This window comes from Brachionichthys hirsutus, chromosome 12 (genome assembly GCF_040956055.1).
Source record: "Brachionichthys hirsutus isolate HB-005 chromosome 12, CSIRO-AGI_Bhir_v1, whole genome shotgun sequence".
NCBI classification, from domain to species: Eukaryota; Metazoa; Chordata; class Actinopteri; order Lophiiformes; family Brachionichthyidae; genus Brachionichthys; species Brachionichthys hirsutus.
The window spans coordinates 12,583,254-12,605,013 of NC_090908.1; the positions used below are offsets into that span (position 1 = coordinate 12,583,254).

General features: G+C 44.5%; 1 protein-coding gene across 1 annotated transcript; it reads left to right on the forward strand.

Moving 5' to 3' along the window:
• Nucleotides 1-396: 396 nt before the first annotated feature.
• Nucleotides 397-16,918, forward strand: LOC137901946 (collagen alpha-3(VI) chain-like). The gene is made up of 12 exons (XM_068745980.1): nt 397-481; nt 804-1,436; nt 2,840-3,436; nt 4,160-4,765; nt 4,930-5,556; nt 5,639-6,229; nt 6,325-6,926; nt 7,358-7,992; nt 8,582-9,162; nt 14,629-15,222; nt 16,321-16,535; nt 16,841-16,918. Exons 1-12 carry the CDS (start codon nt 397-399, stop codon nt 16,916-16,918), a joined length of 5,844 nt encoding a protein of 1,947 aa, XP_068602081.1.
• Nucleotides 16,919-21,760: the final 4,842 nt, after the last annotated feature.

Here is a 21,760-nt window from a genome sequence, read left to right on the forward strand (position 1 = left end):
ACGCCCCTCTTAAGAACACATTCATTTGAGAGTTGGAAAACACGACGCTTAGCAGCGAGAGTCGGTTGTCGGAGAACTTCGCCCGGTGGTTTGGACAGGTGTTTCTCATCACAGACGAGCGCTGCAGCTCATAAAGGTGGGAGAAGGGACTATTTTAATTTGAAATTCAAACGAGTGGCTTTTAAAGCCCCATTTAGAGACAGGCAGACTTTATAGCCTTTCCCAAATGGTCCCAAGGACCCGAGGGCTATCACGGTGGCTTTCCTGGTCCCTGAGCAGGTGATGCTACCTTGTGGACTTTGAGGGGTCTTGCGTGGCATTGAGAGAAGGCTGATGTGTGTTTTCTTTTGGGGTTCGGGCTTGCAGGTACCCCCTTTCCTGTTTCGGTGCTAGAAGATGAGGCGGCCTCGGCTGTTGCCGCTCTGCGCCCTCCTGGCCGTCCTGTTCGCAGGACTCCTCCCCAATCTCGATGCTCAGGAAGGTAAGTTGAACTCCACTCATCCTAGACAAAGTCTTTCGGGTCCATTTTCAGATGGTTTCTCTGATTATTATTAGTGTTTTTGTTATCTTTTTTGATCTAGAATTTATTTCTACTTACTTGTTGGTCAAAGGTTTTTGCTTTTATTTAAAACCATCCTGTGTTGTAAGAAAATCATATGAAGAGGAAGACCGACTTCCAGAAGCAGAATATTCTGTCAGAACAGTTCCATTTTGTTTTTAATGTTTCGCACCAGCACAATATTGTGGAACCAAACATCGAGTTTTTACTGGTCTTCACTTCTGTCCTCCAAACTTTCTTGAAGATTGCGCACAAGGGTTGGCAGCTGACATATACTTTCTAGTGGATTCATCCTGGAGTATCGGCGAGGAGAACTTTGAGCACGTCAGACAGTTTCTGTACGACTTGATACAAGCGTTGCACCGGGTCGGAGGAGGCAGATTTAAATTCGCCCTTGCTCAATACAATAACAAGCCAGACACCGAGTTCCAGCTCAACAGCTACCCAACCACACAGGGGGTCCTGGCCCACGTCAAGGCTTTGTTTTACCGTGGTGGGGGCACGCGCACGGGCCTGGGTCTGGATTTCCTCAGCCGAACACACTTGACGGCTGCTTCCGGCAGCCGCGCCGCTGAAGGGGCGGCCCAGCTGGTGGTGGTGCTGACGGACGGCCGGTCCCAGGACGACGTCGCCGCGCCGGCCCTGGTGCTGCGACTCGCAGGCGTGGAGATGTTTGCGGTTGGAGTTCGGGACGCGGTGGAATCTGAGCTCAGAGAGATGGCTAGCCAGCCGTATGACACTCACGCATTCAGTGTAGACTCTTTCCTGGCTCTGCGGGACATAATTCAAGATTTAGTAGCGGGGCTATGCGGTGCCGTGACCCGGTCAGGGGGTTTTCCTGTGGCAAACGAGGCCCCGGTGACTGAAGGAGGGACAGGTAACGAAATGGGACCAGTGTCACTACCATACTAATGCATCTACATGTGCAGGAAGTTGCTGCCGCACATGTGATCATGACTGGGTTTTATCATTAACACAATTAAGTTGAATTTTTTTAACCAGAATAACCTTTCACCCGCAAAATTAACCTCACTTGTTTTTGTCCTAATATTGGTTGTAATGCTCTAAAAACCACAATGACATCTGCATGTGATTGACACCCTTACAACACCTCAGCTTAAGGTGTGGGCGAGGGTGTGGACGTGGCACAGATACCTGCTTCTGCAAAGGTCACAAAGATTTGGAGAAATGGACCAGATATTTTATCTGAAGTGGGATATTGGTTACCTCGGTTACAGGAAAGCAGCAGAATAAATCCATACAACGACTCCTCGGATTAACAACCTTGGAGCAGAGGATGATCTAGAGGATGCCTTTCCTTAGATCACTACATCTTAAAATTAAAAAAAACGAGCTTTTAACAAAAGCTAACTGCGCACAACTGCTTCCGTGTCTTGCATTTTGTGTTTGTCTTTATCAGTCACAATGTGTATCTGTGTGAAATATGTGCAGTATTCTGTATTTGAAACGGTGATGAACCTGCCTGGACTCATCCTTGACCTACAGGACAAGTACTTTGAGGACATTTACATTTGCAGATAAAATTACGTGAAAGTTTTCTGGGATTTTAAATTCAATTCTTAGGAAACTTTGAAAAAAAAATGTAAATCTGTTCTCAAGTACTGTAAACCTGCAGGAACCAAAGATAGGCCACAGGGTCATGACTGGTCACTGTATCCAAAGTCTGTAACAAGAGTCTGCATGGGAGGGCTGAACGCGGTGGAGAGCGTAGCAAGGACACGTCACATGTAAACGCAACACCTAAATATGTAACACACAATATGCTCAACACACCCGTTCATTATTTAGTGGAGTTTATTCCGGCCCATGATCCAATCTCCCACCCAATTTGGAATCACAACTTCCCTAACAGAGATGATAACTAGAATCCAGTCAACCTTTCCTACCTAGCGATGCCTTCTCTACACAATCAGCCAATTGGATCACGTAACTGCTGCATGGCTCCATTGGTGGAGGCAATCATGTCAAGGGAAGAGCTGTAATCTGCTCTGGATTTGTAAAAATGCTATTTCAGAGACTCATTAAACTCTCGGAGCCCAATCAATCAAGAATCAGTCCGTGCCCAGCAGGAGAATCCCTCATGGCATCGCCTCAGGAAATCTCCTCGGTTCAGCCTACATGCAGTATGACGTGTTGTTATTGATCTGTTCACCGTCACGCAAACACACACCGTGTTATGCGAGCACGAGTCCACGTCTGTCTCACCGTAACTCCTTCACAAGTTCCATTTTGTTCTGTTTTCTCTCTCTCTCCTTAAAGCTCAAGATTCAGCTGACCTAGTTGTCTTAATTGATGGATCACAGAACGTTGGAGCGGCAAACTTCCCCTTTGTGCGCGATTTGGTTTTGAGAGTCATTGAGCAGCTTGATGTGGGCAGGGACACTGTTCGGGTGGCCTTGGCCCTGTACAACGCAGACCCAGAGATAAAGTTCTATCTAAATAGCTATGACAGCAAATCATCCGTCCTGGAAGCTGTGAAGGGTCTGGTCTACCCTGGGGGCGACCAAGCGAACCTGGGGGCTGCCTTGGAGGAAGTGGCGGAGAGCCTTTTGAGCCAAACAGCTGGGGGCAGAGCAGAGGAGGGTGTGCCCCAGATGTTGGTGATTATCAGTGCTGGTCCATCCACTGATGACACCGGTGCCAGCGATCGGGCCCTTAAGAGGGCAGGTGTTATCACAGTCGCCGTGGCGATTGGTGACACCGCCACAGCAGATCTGGAAGCAGTCGCGACAGATACGAGTTTTGTCCTGTCAGCTCCTGAATTCAGTTCTTTGGCAAACATGGGGGACCAGCTGCTCCCGTACATTAACGGGGTGGTCCAGCGCACCATTTTAGTTCAGACTGAGTTCATAGAAGGTATGTAACCTCTCTGTGCATGTTGGCGGGGGATTGTGTTTGTGGAAGATCGGCATGAATGTAATGTAGTGTGCAAGGCAGAATAAAGCTGTCTTAAAAGGACATTATTCTCCAATGTCAGGATTTTAACGGCAGAAATTAATTCATGCTGGTAATAATACTGCAAAGTTTGAGAATCATGAACCTTAATTCTTAATGACAGCTTTTGCTTCAGATTTATTTTTACAAGCAGAATGCGTATTGATAATGTCAAGGTATGAGAAGCTGAAGGAAACGCCAGGGAAGACTATGATCTCGACCTTAATGTATATTGGAACATCTGTGAGGGTAATTATAGGAGGATAAAATTTAATGTTAAAAATTCACAAAATTAATTATTTTCTGCACCAAAATATTATTTAATCCATCTTAAAATATACTAGAGTAGCTGAAGTAGATAAATGTGTATGAATGCTAAACTAAATGAACTTTAATAAGAATTTGAACACACATGTCCGCCCTTATGGGTACATTGTGTTACGATATGTCTTGTCCATGTTTAGCCGTCAAAATTTATTTAAAAAAATAATGTTAGACTTTTACCTAAAATCAATATTTGCTAGACAGCCCTATTTTTTTCGATAATAAATAAACCTAATAATTTGATATGATTGTAAAATATTTCAGTTATAGAATTTTCTTATTTGGCTTATATATTTATAATATTTCTTCTTTTCTTTTCAGTATTGACAGCTGGAAAACGAGATGTCATTTTCCTAATTGACAATACAATGGGCTCACAGAACATCGGTGCCGTGCGTGAATTCATCAAGCGCTTTGTTGACACCATGCCGATCGGTCCAGATGGAGTTCAGGTTGGCGTTGCCCAGTTTGGCAACGTCCCTCGACTGGAAATGGATCTCAACACTCACGGAACCAACGAGGCTATAACAACTGCTTTGAGTGGTATCAAACCACGACCTGGGGCTACAATCAACATCGGAGCAGCCTTGAACTTTGTGCGGACGAACATGATACGACCAGAGAAGGGCAGTCGTCTCCAGCAGGGGGTTCCCCAACTGGTCATGGTGTTGACCAGTAAAAAGTCCAGGGACAGTGTGGAGGAACCCGCAAGGGCATTGCATCAAATGGGCGTACTGACATTAGCTGCAGGTTCCAAGGCTGCAGATGGAGCGACGCTGAGGCAGATTGCCTTTACCGACACCGCTGTGTACGTACTGAAGGACTTGCGGGTTTTGTCTCGGTTTTCCACCCAGGGTTCAAGGACCATAATGAACGCACTCTCAACACTTGCTGGAGTGATGGTGACGGAAGTGCCCACCGAGCCAGGTAATATTAAGCACAGTTTAATATCAATCGAAAGCTTATTGAAACAAGCTGGAAGAATGTTTCCATCTTGATACCGTCCCTTTGTTTGTTCTTTTAATGTTTAGTGCCTTGAAGCTTGTGGTGCTATACAAATGATGAGTTCTTGTTGTTTTTGTGCCTCTTAGTGGTGGAGATAACCACAGTGCAGACTCAGAAAGTGATCCGAGACATTGTCTTCCTTGTGGATGGCTCAAACTACATTGGCAGCACTAACCTCCCCTACGTCAGAGACTTCATCATCAACGTGGTCAACCAGCTGGATGTACGTCCCGACAGGGTCCAGATTGGTCTCATGCAGTTTGCTGAAAGTCCAAGAATTGAATTTTATCTGAACAGCTTTGGCAACAGGCAAGATGTTGTGAATAAAGTGTCTCAACTCAGACTCACTGGAGGCACAACTCTGAATACTGGAGCTGCCATGAATTATGCCCTGACCAACATGTTCAAAGAATCAGCTGGGTCACGTCAGAGACAGCGCGTCCAGCAGGTGTTGGTTCTGATCACAGGCGGTCCAACCCAGGATGAAGTTAAAACCGTAGCCGATCGATTGGCTCTGGCTGGTGTTCTGACCTTCACGGTCAGTTCTGGACAAGCAGATAGTACTCAACTGAAAACAGTTGCCTTTGTTCCAAACTTGGCTTACCACGAAACAAGATTCTCTGACTTGCCGGCTTTGGCCGAAGTAGTCATGCCGAAGTTGATAACAGTTGTTGGCGACACAAATGTGCCAGTAGCAATCCCTGATGAAACTGGTGAGTTTAGTATTTCTTTGTTTGCATTGATGTAATATTTGCAATGTAGCTCAAATTTGACTGATATTCTTTTCTTCTTCAGTTCTCTCTGGAGCTGAAAGGGACGTTGCCTTCCTCATTGATGGCTCAGACAGTGTTCGAGCAGATTTTCCCTACGTCCGGGACTTTATCTTGAAAGTCATTGAGCCGCTTGACGTTGGGACTGACAGTGTACGAATTTCAGTGGTTCAACATAGTGAGAGGCAGACTCCAAATTTCTACCTCAATACTTTCCGAACCAAAGATGAGGTGATCAGAGCTGTCAATGCATTGACACTGGCCGGTGGACGGACTCTAAATACAGGATCGGCCCTACGATTCATGAAAGATACCATCTTCTCTGAAAGACATGGCAGTCGAGCATCTCAAAACGTCCCTCAGTTTCTCATCGTACTGAGTGGAAGCAGGTCCAGGGATAATGTGAAAGAACCTGCTGGTATACTGAAGACAGAGGGGGTCGTGCCATTTGGTGTCGGTGTCAAGAATGCAGACCCAAAGCAGATTGAGGCGATTTCACACAACCCTTCCTTCGCCTTCAGAGTGAAGGAATTCAGTGAGCTTAACACCATACCACAAAAGCTGAATAACTACGTGAGCCTTCCAAAGGAAGAACTGGCCCTGGTTCTACAACAAGGTAAGAAAAATCTCATTTGGCTGGCTTTTTCTTTTTTAAACGTGGTGACTTTGATGTGCTTTCGGAATATCTGAAACGAATTTGTTTTGTCTCAGTACAAAGCAATGCTGCTAAAAGAGATATTGTGTTCCTACTGGATGGCTCTGATAACACAAGAAATGGATTCCCAGAGATTAAACTCTTTGTTAAGAGCATAGTGGAGAGTCTTTCCATTGATGGTAGCCAAGACAGAGTGTCTGTGGTTCAGTTTTCTGATGATTCCAAGGTTGATTTTGATCTGAATTCTCACAAGTCAAAGAATGACATTCTGAATGCCATAGACAATTTTAGGCACAAGGGTGGGAGACGCCTTGATATTGGGGAAGCTCTCCAGTTTGTGAGGCACAGTGTCTTCACTTCCTCAATGGGCAGTAGGAGACTAGAAGGAGTGCCCCAGATTTTAATTCTTCTAAGCACCAAACCCTCCACGGATAATGTGAGAACCCCAGCTTTCGCTCTTAAAGAGCATGACATTGTGTCAGTGGGGGTTGGAGTGGGAGATGCCAAACGGTCAGAGATGGAAACGATTGCCTTCAAGCCTGGATTCACATACATGGTGCCTGATCTATCCATGTTGGCCTCAATTCAATCACAAGTCGTTGCTACTCTGAACATAGACATAGACACTGAGACAACCATGAATGGAATCTCTGATTTAGTAGGTAAGAACTGCACATTTGTTTCAAATTACAATGTAGAAATTTATCAGTTGTCGTCAGGATGATATTTTCTGCTGTCTCAGAACCTCTGTAAAGAAGTTCTAGTAAATGATTCTACTGTGATTCAATGTTTTGGTATGTTTCTGTTGCATGATACTCATGCTCGAAAATCTATGACTCTTTACACGTCTTGGGCTTTCAAGACTGTAGCGCTCTTTTGCCTTTTTCTTCAATCTTCCTCCGCTTCAACGTTGAAGAGGAGTCGAGAAATTCTTTCATACATCTTTTTTTGGATAAAAAGATGTTTCTTGAACAGCTATGCTCTAAATAACAATTCCAGAGCAATGGCTCATCTTTCTTTCCATGCTCACTTTATGACTTTCAACTTGCTCATGCTGACAATCGTGAGCAAAGAAATGTCTTGAACAAGTCGCTCTTGAATTTCTGTCTATCCATGTATCACCTTGTTGACACAGGAAGCAACAAGAGAGACATAGTGTTTCTCCTTGATGGGTCGGATGACTCCAGAAATGGATTACCAGCTATTCGAGAGTTCATCAGAAGAATGGCTGAAGAGCTGGTCACAGATGAAGACAAGGTTCGAGTAGCCGTCCTACAATATAGTGACGACGCTGCAGTTTACTTCAACCTAAACACGCACAAATCAAAAAAGGCAATCATCTATGCTATAAGAAGTCTTCGACATAAAGGTGGACGACCACGCAACACCGGAGCTGCTCTAGAGTTTGTTCAAGACCACGTTTTCACTGCTTCATCTGGGAGCAGACGCCGAGACGGAGTCCCTCAGATTCTGATTTTAATGACTGGTGGCAAATCCAAAGACGACGTTTCAGAAGCTGCGTTAAAACTGAAAGAAATTGGTGTCCTTTCTTTTGCCATTGGAATGAAAAATGCCAAACAGGAGGAGCTTCAAAAAATTGCCTTCTCCTCTAAATTTCTTTTCAACCTTCCTGTCTTTGGTGAACTTCTGTCTATTCAGCCAGAGATAGCTGCTTTTGTCCAGGCGGATATACATCCCGAGCCTCCCACCGCTGTAGGTAAGAAGTATCCCTGATTCTCACCGAGTCGGTGAGAATCAAACTGTGTTAAAGCACGTTCGGTCCTTCACATTTTGAATTGCGGTGAAACTGCATCATCTCGTGTCGGTCGATCAGTTTTGTGTCTCTCAAGCCGTCCTCTCTGACGCGAGGCAACTTCATGGCTGTGCTGTCTCTTGATTGGCGCTCATCATTTTTGTCTTGTACCTTGGAGAGTCTTTGCTTGACAGCTTCACATCAGCAAAGCATCCTTTCCCTTTACTCTTAAGCTCTTCCTTGAGCCAATGATCGTCACATCATTGACTGAATATTTAGAGATAAAGAATACCGAAGTATAATTTCCATCTTTTGCCATCTTTCATTTTTGAAAGAGGACTTCCTTACCTTGTAGTTATTTCCTGGTAGTTATCTCAAATGTTTGTCTAACACTTTGTTTACTTCAGTAACCACTTCCAATTTGGATTACCATTGTATATGTGATTGCACCGCTATATATATATATATATATATATATATGTCTGATTCTTCTACAAGGTTCTCTTAAACTCAATTTTCTTTCCTCATTCTTCTCCAGTTGAATTAGAGTCCTCACAAAGAGATGTAGTGTTTCTATTGGATGGGTCAGACGTGACACAGAGTGACTTCCCAGCAATGAAAAGTTTTGTCCACAAAGTGGTCGATGCGCTCGATGTCGGTGAGGACAAAGACCGCGTTTCTGTGGTCCAGTACAGCAGAGAACCACAGACACATTTCAGTCTGAACACCTACACAGAGAAACGAGACGTTCTCGATGCCATCGAGCAGCTCGACCATAAAGGCGGCGGACAGCTCTACACTGGGGCAGCTCTGGAATACGTGAGGAGCAATGCTTTTGTTGATCACTATGGAAGTCGGGATAAAGAAGGCATCCCTCAGATATTGATTCTGTTGACTGGGGGAAGATCTCAAGATGACGTTGCAGGTGCTGCTGTGGCCTTGAAACAGAACAGAGTCGTTCCGTTCTGTGTGGGCACAAGAAACGCAGACATACTCGAGCAGCAAATGATCGCACATAACCCTTTCTATGCTTTCTCTGTGCTGCGGTTCGAGGATGTCGGAAACATCCATCAGCAGCTTGTGTCATTTGTGAAAAGGGTTCCTCGGCAGCAGCCAAGACTAAAACCTGACAACGGTATCGGTAAGAATGTCTTTCTGTCTGTCTGTCGGTCGGTCTGTCCGTGTAAAGATCCCTTTTCATTGTGATGAAACTAACTGAGCATCGTTCTTGTGTCTGTCAAAGTCTCTACAGATCAAGCTGAATCCATTCAGCACGATATTGTATTTTTACTGGATTCCTCAGATGAGATCCAAAATGAATTTAACGCACTGATTAGCTTTGTTGGGAGAATGGTGGAGAGGCTAAATGTGGATGAAAACAAAGATCGCGTTTCAGTGGTGCAGTATAGCAGAGAGCCCGCTGTTGATTTCTATCTCAACACGCATAAAACACGGGAGGACGCTGCCGGCACGGTGCGAAGTCTGAGGCAGAAAGGAGGCAGAACCCGTAATACCGGCGCCGCCCTTCAGTACGTCATGGATAATATCTTTACAACCTCTTCTGGAAGTAGGCGCCAACAGCAAGTTCCTCAGATTTTGCTTCTCTTAACTGGCGGACGGTCCAGTGACGACGTCAGATACGCCGTAGAGAACTTGCGAGGAAGTGGTGTGACGGTCTTTGTGGTGGGAGCAAAGAACGCAGACATCCTTGAGATTCAGTCGATGTCACAGGAGCCCAATCGTGCCTTCTTTGCGGCAGATACCACCGACCTGCCAGGCATTGAACAACAAATATATACTGCCATCCAAAAGCGTGACATTCCTGCTGTTGAGCAAGAGTTGTATGGTAAGCCTATGATGACTGGAGTGACCTGGGGTTGTATTCTACATGCACAACTTTCTACACCGTTAGATGCACATGGATCACAGGCTATTCATTCCAAATCATTTGTACCTGCTGGCCAGATGTTTCTTTCTTTCTTTGTTTCTCATAGTGGGAAAAAAACAAACATTATTGGTTTTGTTTCCCATCACTACAATTATCAGGCCATTTCAATCATAATGAACAAAAGTTGTGCACGCTACACCATATTTAATATGCCGTTTTTTACAAATCGTAATTTTGTGTATATATTGCTGTGTGATTGCAGATCCCAAAAGACGAGATGTTGTTTTTTTACTTGACGGTTCTGACGCTTCTCTGCAAGGTTTCCCTGATGTTAAAGACTTTGTGCAGAGAATAGTATCAGAACTGAACATTGATGCAAACAGGGATCACGTGGCTGTGGCCCAGTACAGCAACACAGCTGAGATTAACTTTAACTTGAGACAATACTCAACAAAGGATGGCATTCTTGATGCTGTAAAAGGCCTGCGCCACAAAGGAGGTTATCCCCACAACATTGGAGAGGCACTTCAGTATGTGAGGGACCATGTGTTTGCTTCCGAGTCTGAAAGCCGACTCCTTGAGGGAGTTCCACAGCTCCTCATCCTATTAAGCAGTGGGAGATCTGGAGATGACATAAGAACCCCAGTCAGATTGTTGAAAGAGATTGGTGTCATTGTAATGGCCATTGGAACAGCTGAGGCCGACACCCTCGAGCTGCAGACAATATCTCACGAGCCCAACTACGCTCTCTCAATTATTGATTACGAGGAGCTTCCTACTGCTAAACAGGATGTGTTTTCATTGTTAAGAGAGGCTTCCCAACACATAGATCAACCCACGCCCACAGAGAGTTTTGGTAAGATGTAAAGAAATCTTTTTTCTTTTTAGCCGTCGCTGTAGGTACTCTCATTTCACACGCAGAAACTTCCATTGCATTTGCTTCCTTTTTCCTTGCAGATCTTAAGAAAACAGATGTCGTATTTCTGATCGATGGATCATACGACTCGCGAAATGGTTTTGAAGAGATACGAGGCTTTGTTGAAAAAGTTGCTGACAGTTTAAATCTCGATGATAACAGAGATCAAGTGGCCGTTATTCAATACAGCCGCGATGCCACAGTCAATTTCTACTTGAACTCCTATTCATCCAAGGTCGATGTGCTCAATTCCATCAGAACAATGAGACATAAGTTTGGAAGGCCACTCAACATTGGAAAAGCCCTTGAGTTTGCCAGAGACAACGTCTTTGCTGCTTCAGTTGGAGGCAGACAGGCGGAATCGGTTCCTCAGTATCTGTATGTATTCAGTGGTGGGAGATCAGGGGATGATGTGAGAGGACCGGCACAGTCCCTCAAAGACCAGGGAGTCAAGACTTTTAGCATTGGATCAAAGAATGCTGATACTTTGGAAATGCAAACCATCTCCTTCACACCAGCACATTATTTTCATTTCACAAACTTTAGAAATCTGCAGAGCATGCCTCCATCTGTAGAAGCCACGCTGAGAAGTGCTCAAGAAACGGATGAATTTCCAAGTGTTTTCGGTAAGACTTAGAAATATACTTGCATTTTAACAGCAATAGCACGCAAGGCATATATGTCGATGTAAAAGGTGTTATAATAATTATACATCATGCGATGACTTAAAATGTCTTCACAGCACTGAAGGTTTTATCAAATGTGCATAAATTTGTCCATTATCTATTTCAGACACTTCCACAGTCTCAAAAGTAGAGCTCCAGAGTGCCGATATTGTTTTTCTCCTCGATGGGTCGGATGATATGAGACCAAACGCAGGGCACCTCTTGCAATTTGTCAATGATTTTGTCAAGCAAGTAGATATTGGGCCAAGTGACACGCAAGTTGCTTTGATTCAGTACAGCACAGAATCCACAGTTGACTTTCTGCTGAACACGTACCCACTGAAAGGCAATATCTTGAGTCACTTGAGAAACACGAAGCTGATGGGAGGGCTTCACTTGAACACTGGCGAAGCCCTTGATTTTGTGAGAAGCAATGTGTTCACTGCTTCATCTGGAAGCAGAGCCCAGCAGGGAATTCCACAGATATTGGTTCTCTTAAGCGGGAGAAAATCAGAGGACGATGTCTCAGGTGCATTGGCCAGATTGAGAAATGCTGGAATTATCCTTTACAGCATTGGAGTGAAGAATGCAGATGAGGTGGAGTTGGAGCAACTGGCACACAGTCCAAAAGCCAAGTATTTTATCAAGGACATGTCAGACTTTCCTCTGGTGAGACAACAGTTGGTGGCAGCCATGGCTTCTTACAAAAGTACCGTTAGTCCGAGTGTAGGTGAGTCAAACAAGCATAATAGCTAAACTGTACTTTATTTTTCATAAAGTTGAAAGGTGCATCTAATATCTATGTATGTTATTTTTTTAGGTTCAAGCTCCATAATGAACAGAGATATTGTCTTTCTCATTGATGGATCTGATGATGTGAAGAGTAGATTTTCTGCTATAAGTGAATTTGTTGCAAAAATTGCGGGCAACTTTGACGTGGACCAAGGAAGAGACAAAGTTGCCGTTGTACAGTATAGCAACAATGCTGAACTTAACTTTAATCTGAATACATACAACAAAAGAGCCGACATTCTGAAGCACATAGCAACCCTAAAACCAAAGGGTGGAAGGCCTCACTATATTGGTGCAGCATTGCAGTTTGTTTGGGATAATGTTTTTGCTTCAAATACTGGTCGTCATCGTGAAGGTGCCGAACAGATACTTGTGTTGTTAGCTGGTGGAAGATCAAGAGATTCGCCCAGGGGACCTGCAAACATGCTCAAGGCTGAAGGGGTTGCCATCTTTGCAATTGGGTCACGAATGTCAAGTTCAGATGAGATGCAAGCCATTTCATCCAACCAGAATCAGACTTTTTCAGTCCCTGACTTTGCAAATCTCCACCAACTTCAACAAAGATTGATGAGTCACCTTATTCCAATGGGAGTTGAGGAGGAATCTAAAGCAGGTAAAAAGATTAATGATGCTAAGAAATTCTTGAATCAATCTACATATCTGCAATTTCTTTAGAGATTGAATTTAAATGTTACATTTATAATGCTAATAATTATCCTCAGGAATTTAATGAATGAGTGTTAAGTGCATAAAAGTAGGGTTTACATATACGAGGACGAGAATGAGCAAAAACCACCACACAAAGAAATCTACTTGATTATTTGCTAAACATTAGGCATTTCTGTCATCATTTTGTAAAATTATATACAAATCAAAAATATATAAATGATAATTTCTAAGAATGAATAAAACAAAATGTATGAATAAGGCATGATTTATAACCAAAACTGATTACTCCACTGAAACAGCCAATTACTTAATTACAAAAATCTGTAGCCTCATTTAATTTTTAAAAGAATCATTTCATTCACATTAACAAATAAAAAAATATTGAACAGTAGCTTAGTAAAATTCAGACCGTCATTGCAGTACTCAAATATGTTTAATGAGTATAGATAAAAGAGCAATAATAAATGTGTAAAGTAGTTAACATTCGCACCTTCAGAGAGGAGGTGTACAGTATTCCATAAATTTGAGAATTTATTTATAGAAAACATGTCAAATAAAAAAGTGCTGTGAGCATCCTTGTAACGATAGAGAAACAAGACTTAAAAAAGTAATAAAAGATAAATCTCTAGCTATGTGTATTATATTTTAAAAAATATTTAAAAGAATTCTAAAATTCCATAACATGCAACTAAAAATGTCGATGTCAGCCAAAGTCACTTTCAAGGACACTGTGTGCCACCTGAGCAGACAAAATAGTTAATGCCATGACAGACTATATCCTTCAGTCTAACGTTGAATTGTATGTTCCCTAGTGGAGAAACAGCCATCAGGAAAGGATGTTGTGTTCTTGTTGGATGGATCTGATGGAACTATAAGTGGATTTGCAGCTATGAAAGACTTTGTCCAAAGAATAGTCGAGACACTCAGTGTGGATGACAACAAAGACCGAGTCTCAGTGGTTCAGTACAGCAGAGATCCAGCTGTCCATTTCTATCTCAACACGTACACAACAAAAGGCGAGATCCTTGACACCGTCAGAGGTTTGAGCCACAAAGGCGGAAGAACCCTCAATACTGGAGAAGCTCTCCAGCACTTGAGGGACAATGTCTTCACGACCTCTGCTGGAAGCAGGCGCCTGGAAGGAGTTCCACAACTCATGATTCTGCTAAGTGGTGGAAGGTCTCTTGACAGTGTTGATGCACCAGCAGCTGCTCTCAAACAGCTGGGTGTCCTGATCTTTGCAATTGGAAGCAGGAGGTCTGATACCAGAGAATTGCAGAAGATAGCACACAATCCCAGTTCTGCTCTATCTGTATCTGAATTTACGGACCTTCCCAGAGTCCAACAGCAACTTCAGTCCTCTGTGGAGGCTGTGATTATTGACATCACCCCAGATTCACCAACTGTAGCTGGTACGTCAACAAGCATGGCCTCTCGCTTGCCGGATATCCTTCCTGATTTCTTTCACATAATTTAAAAGAACATCAGTTGGTGTGATACTTCCTCACCTGTGCATGTTCTTTGAAGTAGACATTAAGTTTGCCTAAGGTTTGGCTTTAATTTGAACTTGGTCAGATGTTTCGTAATAAACTCCCAAATACTTTACAACATCATGATATAAACTCCAGCGTATGTCTTGCAAAGGCACTTATTTTTCTGTCTTCCCTTTGTTCTCAGTTGAGACTGCCAAAAGGGACATTGTGTTCCTTCTGGATGGTTCTGAAGGCACAAGGAATGGCTTCCCTGCCATGCGTGATTTTGTTGAAAGAGTTGTGGAGAAACTCAATGTGGGGCCAGACAATGACCGCATCTCTGTGGTCCAGTACAGCAGAGATGCAGAGGTCACTTTCTATCTCAACACATATACCACAAGAGAGGATATTGTGGATTCGGTCAGAGGGTTGAAACACAGAGGAGGCCAGCCCCTCAACACTGGGGCAGCCCTCCAATATGTCAAGGACAATGTCTTTACTACCTCCTCCGGGAGCAGACGACTGCAAGGGGTTGCACAGATGTTGATCCTGCTAAATGGTGGAAGGTCTTTTGACAATGTAGAAACGCCAGCCTCTGCTCTCAAACAGCAGGGCATTGTTGCGATTCCCATTGGGACAAGAGCCTCCGACAGAAATGAGCTGCAGAAGATCTCTTATGACCCTAATTATGCTCTAACAGTGTCTGCGTTCACTGACCTCCCCAGTGTCCAAGAACAGCTCTCCTCTGTAATGAGCACAGTGCGAGTGAGGGCCACACCCATGCCACCAACAGTAACTGGTAAGAAAGTAACACATTTTTACATTCCAAGATCATGGCAGCTCCAAACTGAAGTCAATTCAAAAGTATTTAGTAAGTTTAAGTCAACCACAGTCACTATGGCATAACAAGTGCACCAGTGTTAATACAGTAAGCCGCAAACATTGAGGTTGCCTTTCACCATCGACCTTTAATGCGTGACACGTTGGTCGCATTAGCGTAACTAACCGTCTTTCAAACTGTATGTTCCCTAGTGGAGAGACAGCCATCAGGAAAGGATGTTGTGTTCTTGTTGGATGGATCTGATGGAACTATAAGTGGATTTGCAGCTATGCAAGACTTTGTCCAAAGAATAGTCGAGACACTCAGTGTGGATGACAACAAAGACCGAGTCTCAGTGGTTCAGTACAGCAGAGATCCAGCTGTCCATTTCTATCTCAACACGTACACAACAAAAGGCGAGATCCTTGACACCGTCAGAGGTTTGAGCCACAAAGGCGGAAGAACCCTCAATACTGGAGAAGCTCTCCAGCACTTGAGGGACAATGTCTTCACGACCTCTGCTGGAAGCAGGCGCCTGGAAGGAGTTCCACAGCTCCTGATTCTGCTAAGTGGTGGAAGGTCTTTTGACAGTGTCGATGCACCAGCAGCTGCTCTCAAAAAGCTGGGCGTCCTAATCTTTGCAATTGGAAGCAGGAGGTCCGATACCAGAGAATTGCAGAAGATAGCACACAATCCCAGTTCTGCTCTATCTGTATCTGAATTTACGGACCTTCCCAGAGTCCAACAGCAACTTCAGTCCTCTGTGGAGGCTGTGATTATTGACATCACCCCAGATTCACCAACTGTAGCTGGTACGTCAACAAGCATGGCCTCTCGCTTGCCGGATATCCTTCCTGATTTCTTTCACATAATTTAAAAGAACATCAGTTGGTGTAATACTTCCTCACCTGTGCATGTTCTTTGAAGTAGACATTAAGTTTGCCTAAGGTTTGGCTTTAATTTGAACTTGGTCAGATGTTTCGTAATAAACTCCCAAATACTTTACAACATCATGATATAAACTCCAGCGTATGTCTTGCAAAGGCACTTATTTTTCTGTCTTCCCTTTGTTCTCAGTTGAGACTGCCAAAAGGGACATTGTGTTCCTTCTGGATGGTTCTGAAGGCACAAGGAATGGCTTCCCTGCCATGCGTGATTTTGTTGAAAGAGTTGTGGAGAAACTCAATGTGGGGCCAGACAATGACCGCATCTCTGTGGTCCAGTACAGCAGAGATGCAGAGGTCACTTTCTATCTCAACACATATACCACAAGAGAGGATATTGTGGATTCGGTCAGAGGGTTGAAACACAGAGGAGGCCAGCCCCTCAACACTGGGGCAGCCCTCCAATATGTCAAGGACAATGTCTTTACTACCTCCTCCGGGAGCAGACGACTGCAAGGGGTTGCACAGATGTTGATCCTGCTAAATGGTGGAAGGTCTTTTGACAATGTAGAAACGCCAGCCTCTGCTCTCAAACAGCAGGGCATTGTTGCAATTCCCATTGGGACAAGAGCCTCCGACAGAAATGAGCTGCAGAAGATCTCTTATGACCCTAATTATGCTCTAACAGTGTCTGCGTTCACTGACCTCCCCAGTGTCCAAGAACAGCTCTCCTCTGTAATGAGCACAGTGCGAGTGAGGGCCACACCCATGCCACCAACAGTAACTGGTAAGAAAGTAACACATTTTTACATTCCAAGATCATGGCAGCTCCAAACTGAAGTCAATTCAAAAGTATTTAGTAAGTTTAAGTCAACCACAGTCACTATGGCATAACAAGTGCACCAGTGTTAATACAGTAAGCCGCAAACATTGAGGTTGCCTTTCACCATCGACCTTTAATGCGTGACACGTTGGTCGCATTAGCGTAACTAACCGTCTTTCAAACTGTATGTTCCCTAGTGGAGAGACAGCCATCAGGAAAGGACGTTGTGTTCTTGTTGGATGGATCTGATGGAACTATAAGTGGATTTGCAGCTATGCAAGACTTTGTCCAAAGAATAGTCGAGACACTCAGTGTGGATGACAACAAAGACCGAGTCTCAGTGGTTCAGTACAGCAGAGATCCAGCTGTCCATTTCTATCTCAACACGTACACAACAAAAGGCGAGATCCTTGACACCGTCAGAGGTTTGAGCCACAAAGGCGGAAGAACCCTCAATACTGGAGAAGCTCTCCAGCACTTGAGGGACAATGTCTTCACGACCTCTGCTGGAAGCAGGCGCCTGGAAGGAGTTCCACAGCTCCTGATTCTGCTAAGTGGTGGAAGGTCTTTTGACAGTGTCGATGCACCAGCAGCTGCTCTCAAAAAGCTGGGTGTCCTAATCTTTGCAATTGGAAGCAGGAGGTCCGATACCAGAGAATTGCAGAAGATAGCACACAATCCCAGTTCTGCTCTATCTGTATCCGAATTTACGGACCTTCCCAGAGTCCAACAGCAACTTCAGTCCTCTGTGGAGGCTGTGATTATTGACATCACCCCAGATTCACCAACTGTAGCTGGTACGTCAACAAGCATGGCCTCTCGCTTGCCGGATATCCTTCCTGATTTCTTTCACATAATTTAAAAGAACATCAGTTGGTGTGATACTTCCTCACCTGTGCATGTTCTTTGAAGTAGACATTAAGTTTGCCTAAGGTTTGGCTTTAATTTGAACTTGGTCAGATGTTTCGTAATAAACTCCCAAATACTTTACAACATCATGATATAAACTCCAGCGTATGTCTTGCAAAGGCACTTATTTTTCTGTCTTCCCTTTGTTCTCAGTTGAGACTGCCAAAAGGGACATTGTGTTCCTTCTGGATGGTTCTGAAGGCACAAGGAATGGCTTCCCTGCCATGCGTGATTTTGTTGAAAGAGTTGTGGAGAAACTCAATGTGGGGCCAGACAATGACCGCATCTCTGTGGTCCAGTACAGCAGAGATGCAGAGGTCACTTTCTATCTCAACACATATACCACAAGAGAGGATATTGTGGATTCGGTCAGAGGGTTGAAACACAGAGGAGGCCAGCCCCTCAACACTGGGGCAGCCCTCCAATATGTCAAGGACAATGTCTTTACTACCTCCTCCGGGAGCAGACGACTGCAAGGGGTTGCACAGATGTTGATCCTGCTAAATGGTGGAAGGTCTTTTGACAATGTAGAAACGCCAGCCTCTGCTCTCAAACAGCAGGGCATTGTTGCAATTCCCATTGGGACAAGAGCCTCCGACAGAAATGAGCTGCAGAAGATCTCTTATGACCCTAATTATGCTCTAACAGTGTCTGCGTTCACTGACCTCCCCAGTGTCCAAGAACAGCTCTCCTCTGTAATGAGCACAGTGCGAGTGAGGGCCACACCCATGCCACCAACAGTAACTGGTAAGAAAGTAACACATTTTTACATTCCAAGATCATGGCAGCTCCAAACTGAAGTCAATTCAAAAGTATTTAGTAAGTTTAAGTCAACCACAGTCACTATGGCATAACAAGTGCACCAGTGTTAATACAGTAAGCCGCAAACATTGAGGTTGCCTTTCACCATCGACCTTTAATGCGTGACACGTTGGTCGCATTAGCGTAACTAACCGTCTTTCAAACTGTATGTTCCCTAGTGGAGAGACAGCCATCAGGAAAGGATGTTGTGTTCTTGTTGGATGGATCGGATGGAACTATAAGTGGATTTGCAGCTATGCAAGACTTTGTCCAAAGAATAGTCGAGACACTCAGTGTGGATGACAACAAAGACCGAGTCTCAGTGATTCAGTACAGCAGAGATCCAGCTGTCCATTTCTATCTCAACACGTACACAACAAAAGGCGAGATCCTTGACACCGTCAGAGGTTTGAGCCACAAAGGCGGAAGAACCCTCAATACTGGAGAAGCTCTCCAGCACTTGAGGGACAATGTCTTCACGACCTCTGCTGGAAGCAGGCGCCTGGAAGGAGTTCCACAGCTCCTGATTCTGCTAAGTGGTGGAAGGTCTTTTGACAGTGTCGATGCACCAGCAGCTGCTCTCAAAAAGCTGGGCGTCCTAATCTTTGCAATTGGAAGCAGGAGGTCCGATACCAGAGAATTGCAGAAGATAGCACACAATCCCAGTTCTGCTCTATCTGTATCTGAATTTACGGACCTTCCCAGAGTCCAACAGCAACTTCAGTCCTCTGTGGAGGCTGTGATTATTGACATCACCCCAGATTCACCAACTGTAGCTGGTACGTCAACAAGCATGGCCTCTCGCTTGCCGGATATCCTTCCTGATTTCTTTCACATAATTTAAAAGAACATCAGTTGGTGTGATACTTCCTCACCTGTGCATGTTCTTTGAAGTAGACATTAAGTTTGCCTAAGGTTTGGCTTTAATTTGAACTTGGTCAGATGTTTCGTAATAAACTCCCAAATACTTTACAACATCATGATATAAACTCCAGCGTATGTCTTGCAAAGGCACTTATTTTTCTGTTTTCCCTTTGTTCTCAGTTGAGACTGCCAAAAGGGACATTGTGTTCCTTCTGGATGGTTCTGAAGGCACAAGGAATGGCTTCCCTGCCATGCGTGATTTTGTTGAAAGAGTTGTGGAGAAACTCAATGTGGGGCCAGACAATGACCGCATCTCTGTGGTCCAGTACAGCAGAGATGCAGAGGTCACTTTCTATCTCAACACATATACCACAAGAGAGGATATTGTGGATTCGGTCAGAGGGTTGAAACACAGAGGAGGCCAGCCCCTCAACACTGGGGCAGCCCTCCAATATGTCAAGGACAATGTCTTTACTACCTCCTCCGGGAGCAGACGACTGCAAGGGGTTGCACAGATGTTGATCCTGCTAAATGGTGGAAGGTCTTTTGACAATGTAGAAACGCCAGCCTCTGCTCTCAAACAGCAGGGCATTGTTGCAATTCCCATTGGGACAAGAGCCTCCGACAGAAATGAGCTGCAGAAGATCTCTTATGACCCTAATTATGCTCTAACAGTGTCTGCGTTCACTGACCTCCCCAGTGTCCAAGAACAGCTCTCCTCTGTAATGAGCACAGTGCGAGTGAGGGCCACACCCATGCCACCAACAGTAACTGGTAAGAAAGTAACACATTTTTACATTCCAAGATCATGGCAGCTCCAAACTGAAGTCAATTCAAAAGTATTTAGTAAGTTTAAGTCAACCACAGTCACTATGGCATAACAAGTGCACCAGTGTTAATACAGTAAGCCGCAAACATTGAGGTTGCCTTTCACCATCGACCTTTAATGCGTGACACGTTGGTCGCATTAGCGTAACTAACCGTCTTTCAAACTGTATGTTCCCTAGTGGAGAGACAGCCATCAGGAAAGGATGTTGTGTTCTTGTTGGATGGATCGGATGGAACTATAAGTGGATTTGCAGCTATGCAAGACTTTGTCCAAAGAATAGTCGAGACACTCAGTGTGGATGACAACAAAGACCGAGTCTCAGTGATTCAGTACAGCAGAGATCCAGCTGTCCATTTCTATCTCAACACGTACACAACAAAAGGCGAGATCCTTGACACCGTCAGAGGTTTGAGCCACAAAGGCGGAAGAACCCTCAATACTGGAGAAGCTCTCCAGCACTTGAGGGACAATGTCTTCACGACCTCTGCTGGAAGCAGGCGCCTGGAAGGAGTTCCACAGCTCCTGATTCTGCTAAGTGGTGGAAGGTCTTTTGACAGTGTCGATGCACCAGCAGCTGCTCTCAAAAAGCTGGGCGTCCTAATCTTTGCAATTGGAAGCAGGAGGTCCGATACCAGAGAATTGCAGAAGATAGCACACAATCCCAGTTCTGCTCTATCTGTATCTGAATTTACGGACCTTCCCAGAGTCCAACAGCAACTTCAGTCCTCTGTGGAGGCTGTGATTATTGACATCACCCCAGATTCACCAACTGTAGCTGGTACGTCAACAAGCATGGCCTCTCGCTTGCCGGATATCCTTCCTGATTTCTTTCACATAATTTAAAAGAACATCAGTTGGTGTGATACTTCCTCACCTGTGCATGTTCTTTGAAGTAGACATTAAGTTTGCCTAAGGTTTGGCTTTAATTTGAACTTGGTCAGATGTTTCGTAATAAACTCCCAAATACTTTACAACATCATGATATAAACTCCAGCGTATGTCTTGCAAAGGCACTTATTTTTCTGTCTTCCCTTTGTTCTCAGTTGAGACTGCCAAAAGGGACATTGTGTTCCTTCTGGATGGTTCTGAAGGCACAAGGAATGGCTTCCCTGCCATGCGTGATTTTGTTGAAAGAGTTGTGGAGAAACTCAATGTGGGGCCAGACAATGACCGCATCTCTGTGGTCCAGTACAGCAGAGATGCAGAGGTCACTTTCTATCTCAACACATATACCACAAGAGAGGATATTGTGGATTCGGTCAGAGGGTTGAAACACAGAGGAGGCCAGCCCCTCAACACTGGGGCAGCCCTCCAATATGTCAAGGACAATGTCTTTACTACCTCCTCCGGGAGCAGACGACTGCAAGGGGTTGCACAGATGTTGATCCTGCTAAATGGTGGAAGGTC

Excerpts from the sequence above, each read along its gene's own strand:
- LOC137901946 (XM_068745980.1), top strand. The coding sequence starts at position 397 with ATGAGGCGGCCTCGGCTGTTGCCGCTCTGCGCCCTCCTGGCCGTCCTG. Across the intron at positions 7,993-8,581 it reads CCCACCGCTGTAGGTAAGAA|AGATGTAGTGTTTCTATTGG; the intron begins GTATCCCTGATT and ends GTCCTCACAAAG. Across the intron at positions 15,223-16,320 it reads CATGCCACCAACAGTAACTG|TTGAGACTGCCAAAAGGGAC; the intron begins GTAAGAAAGTAA and ends CTTTGTTCTCAG.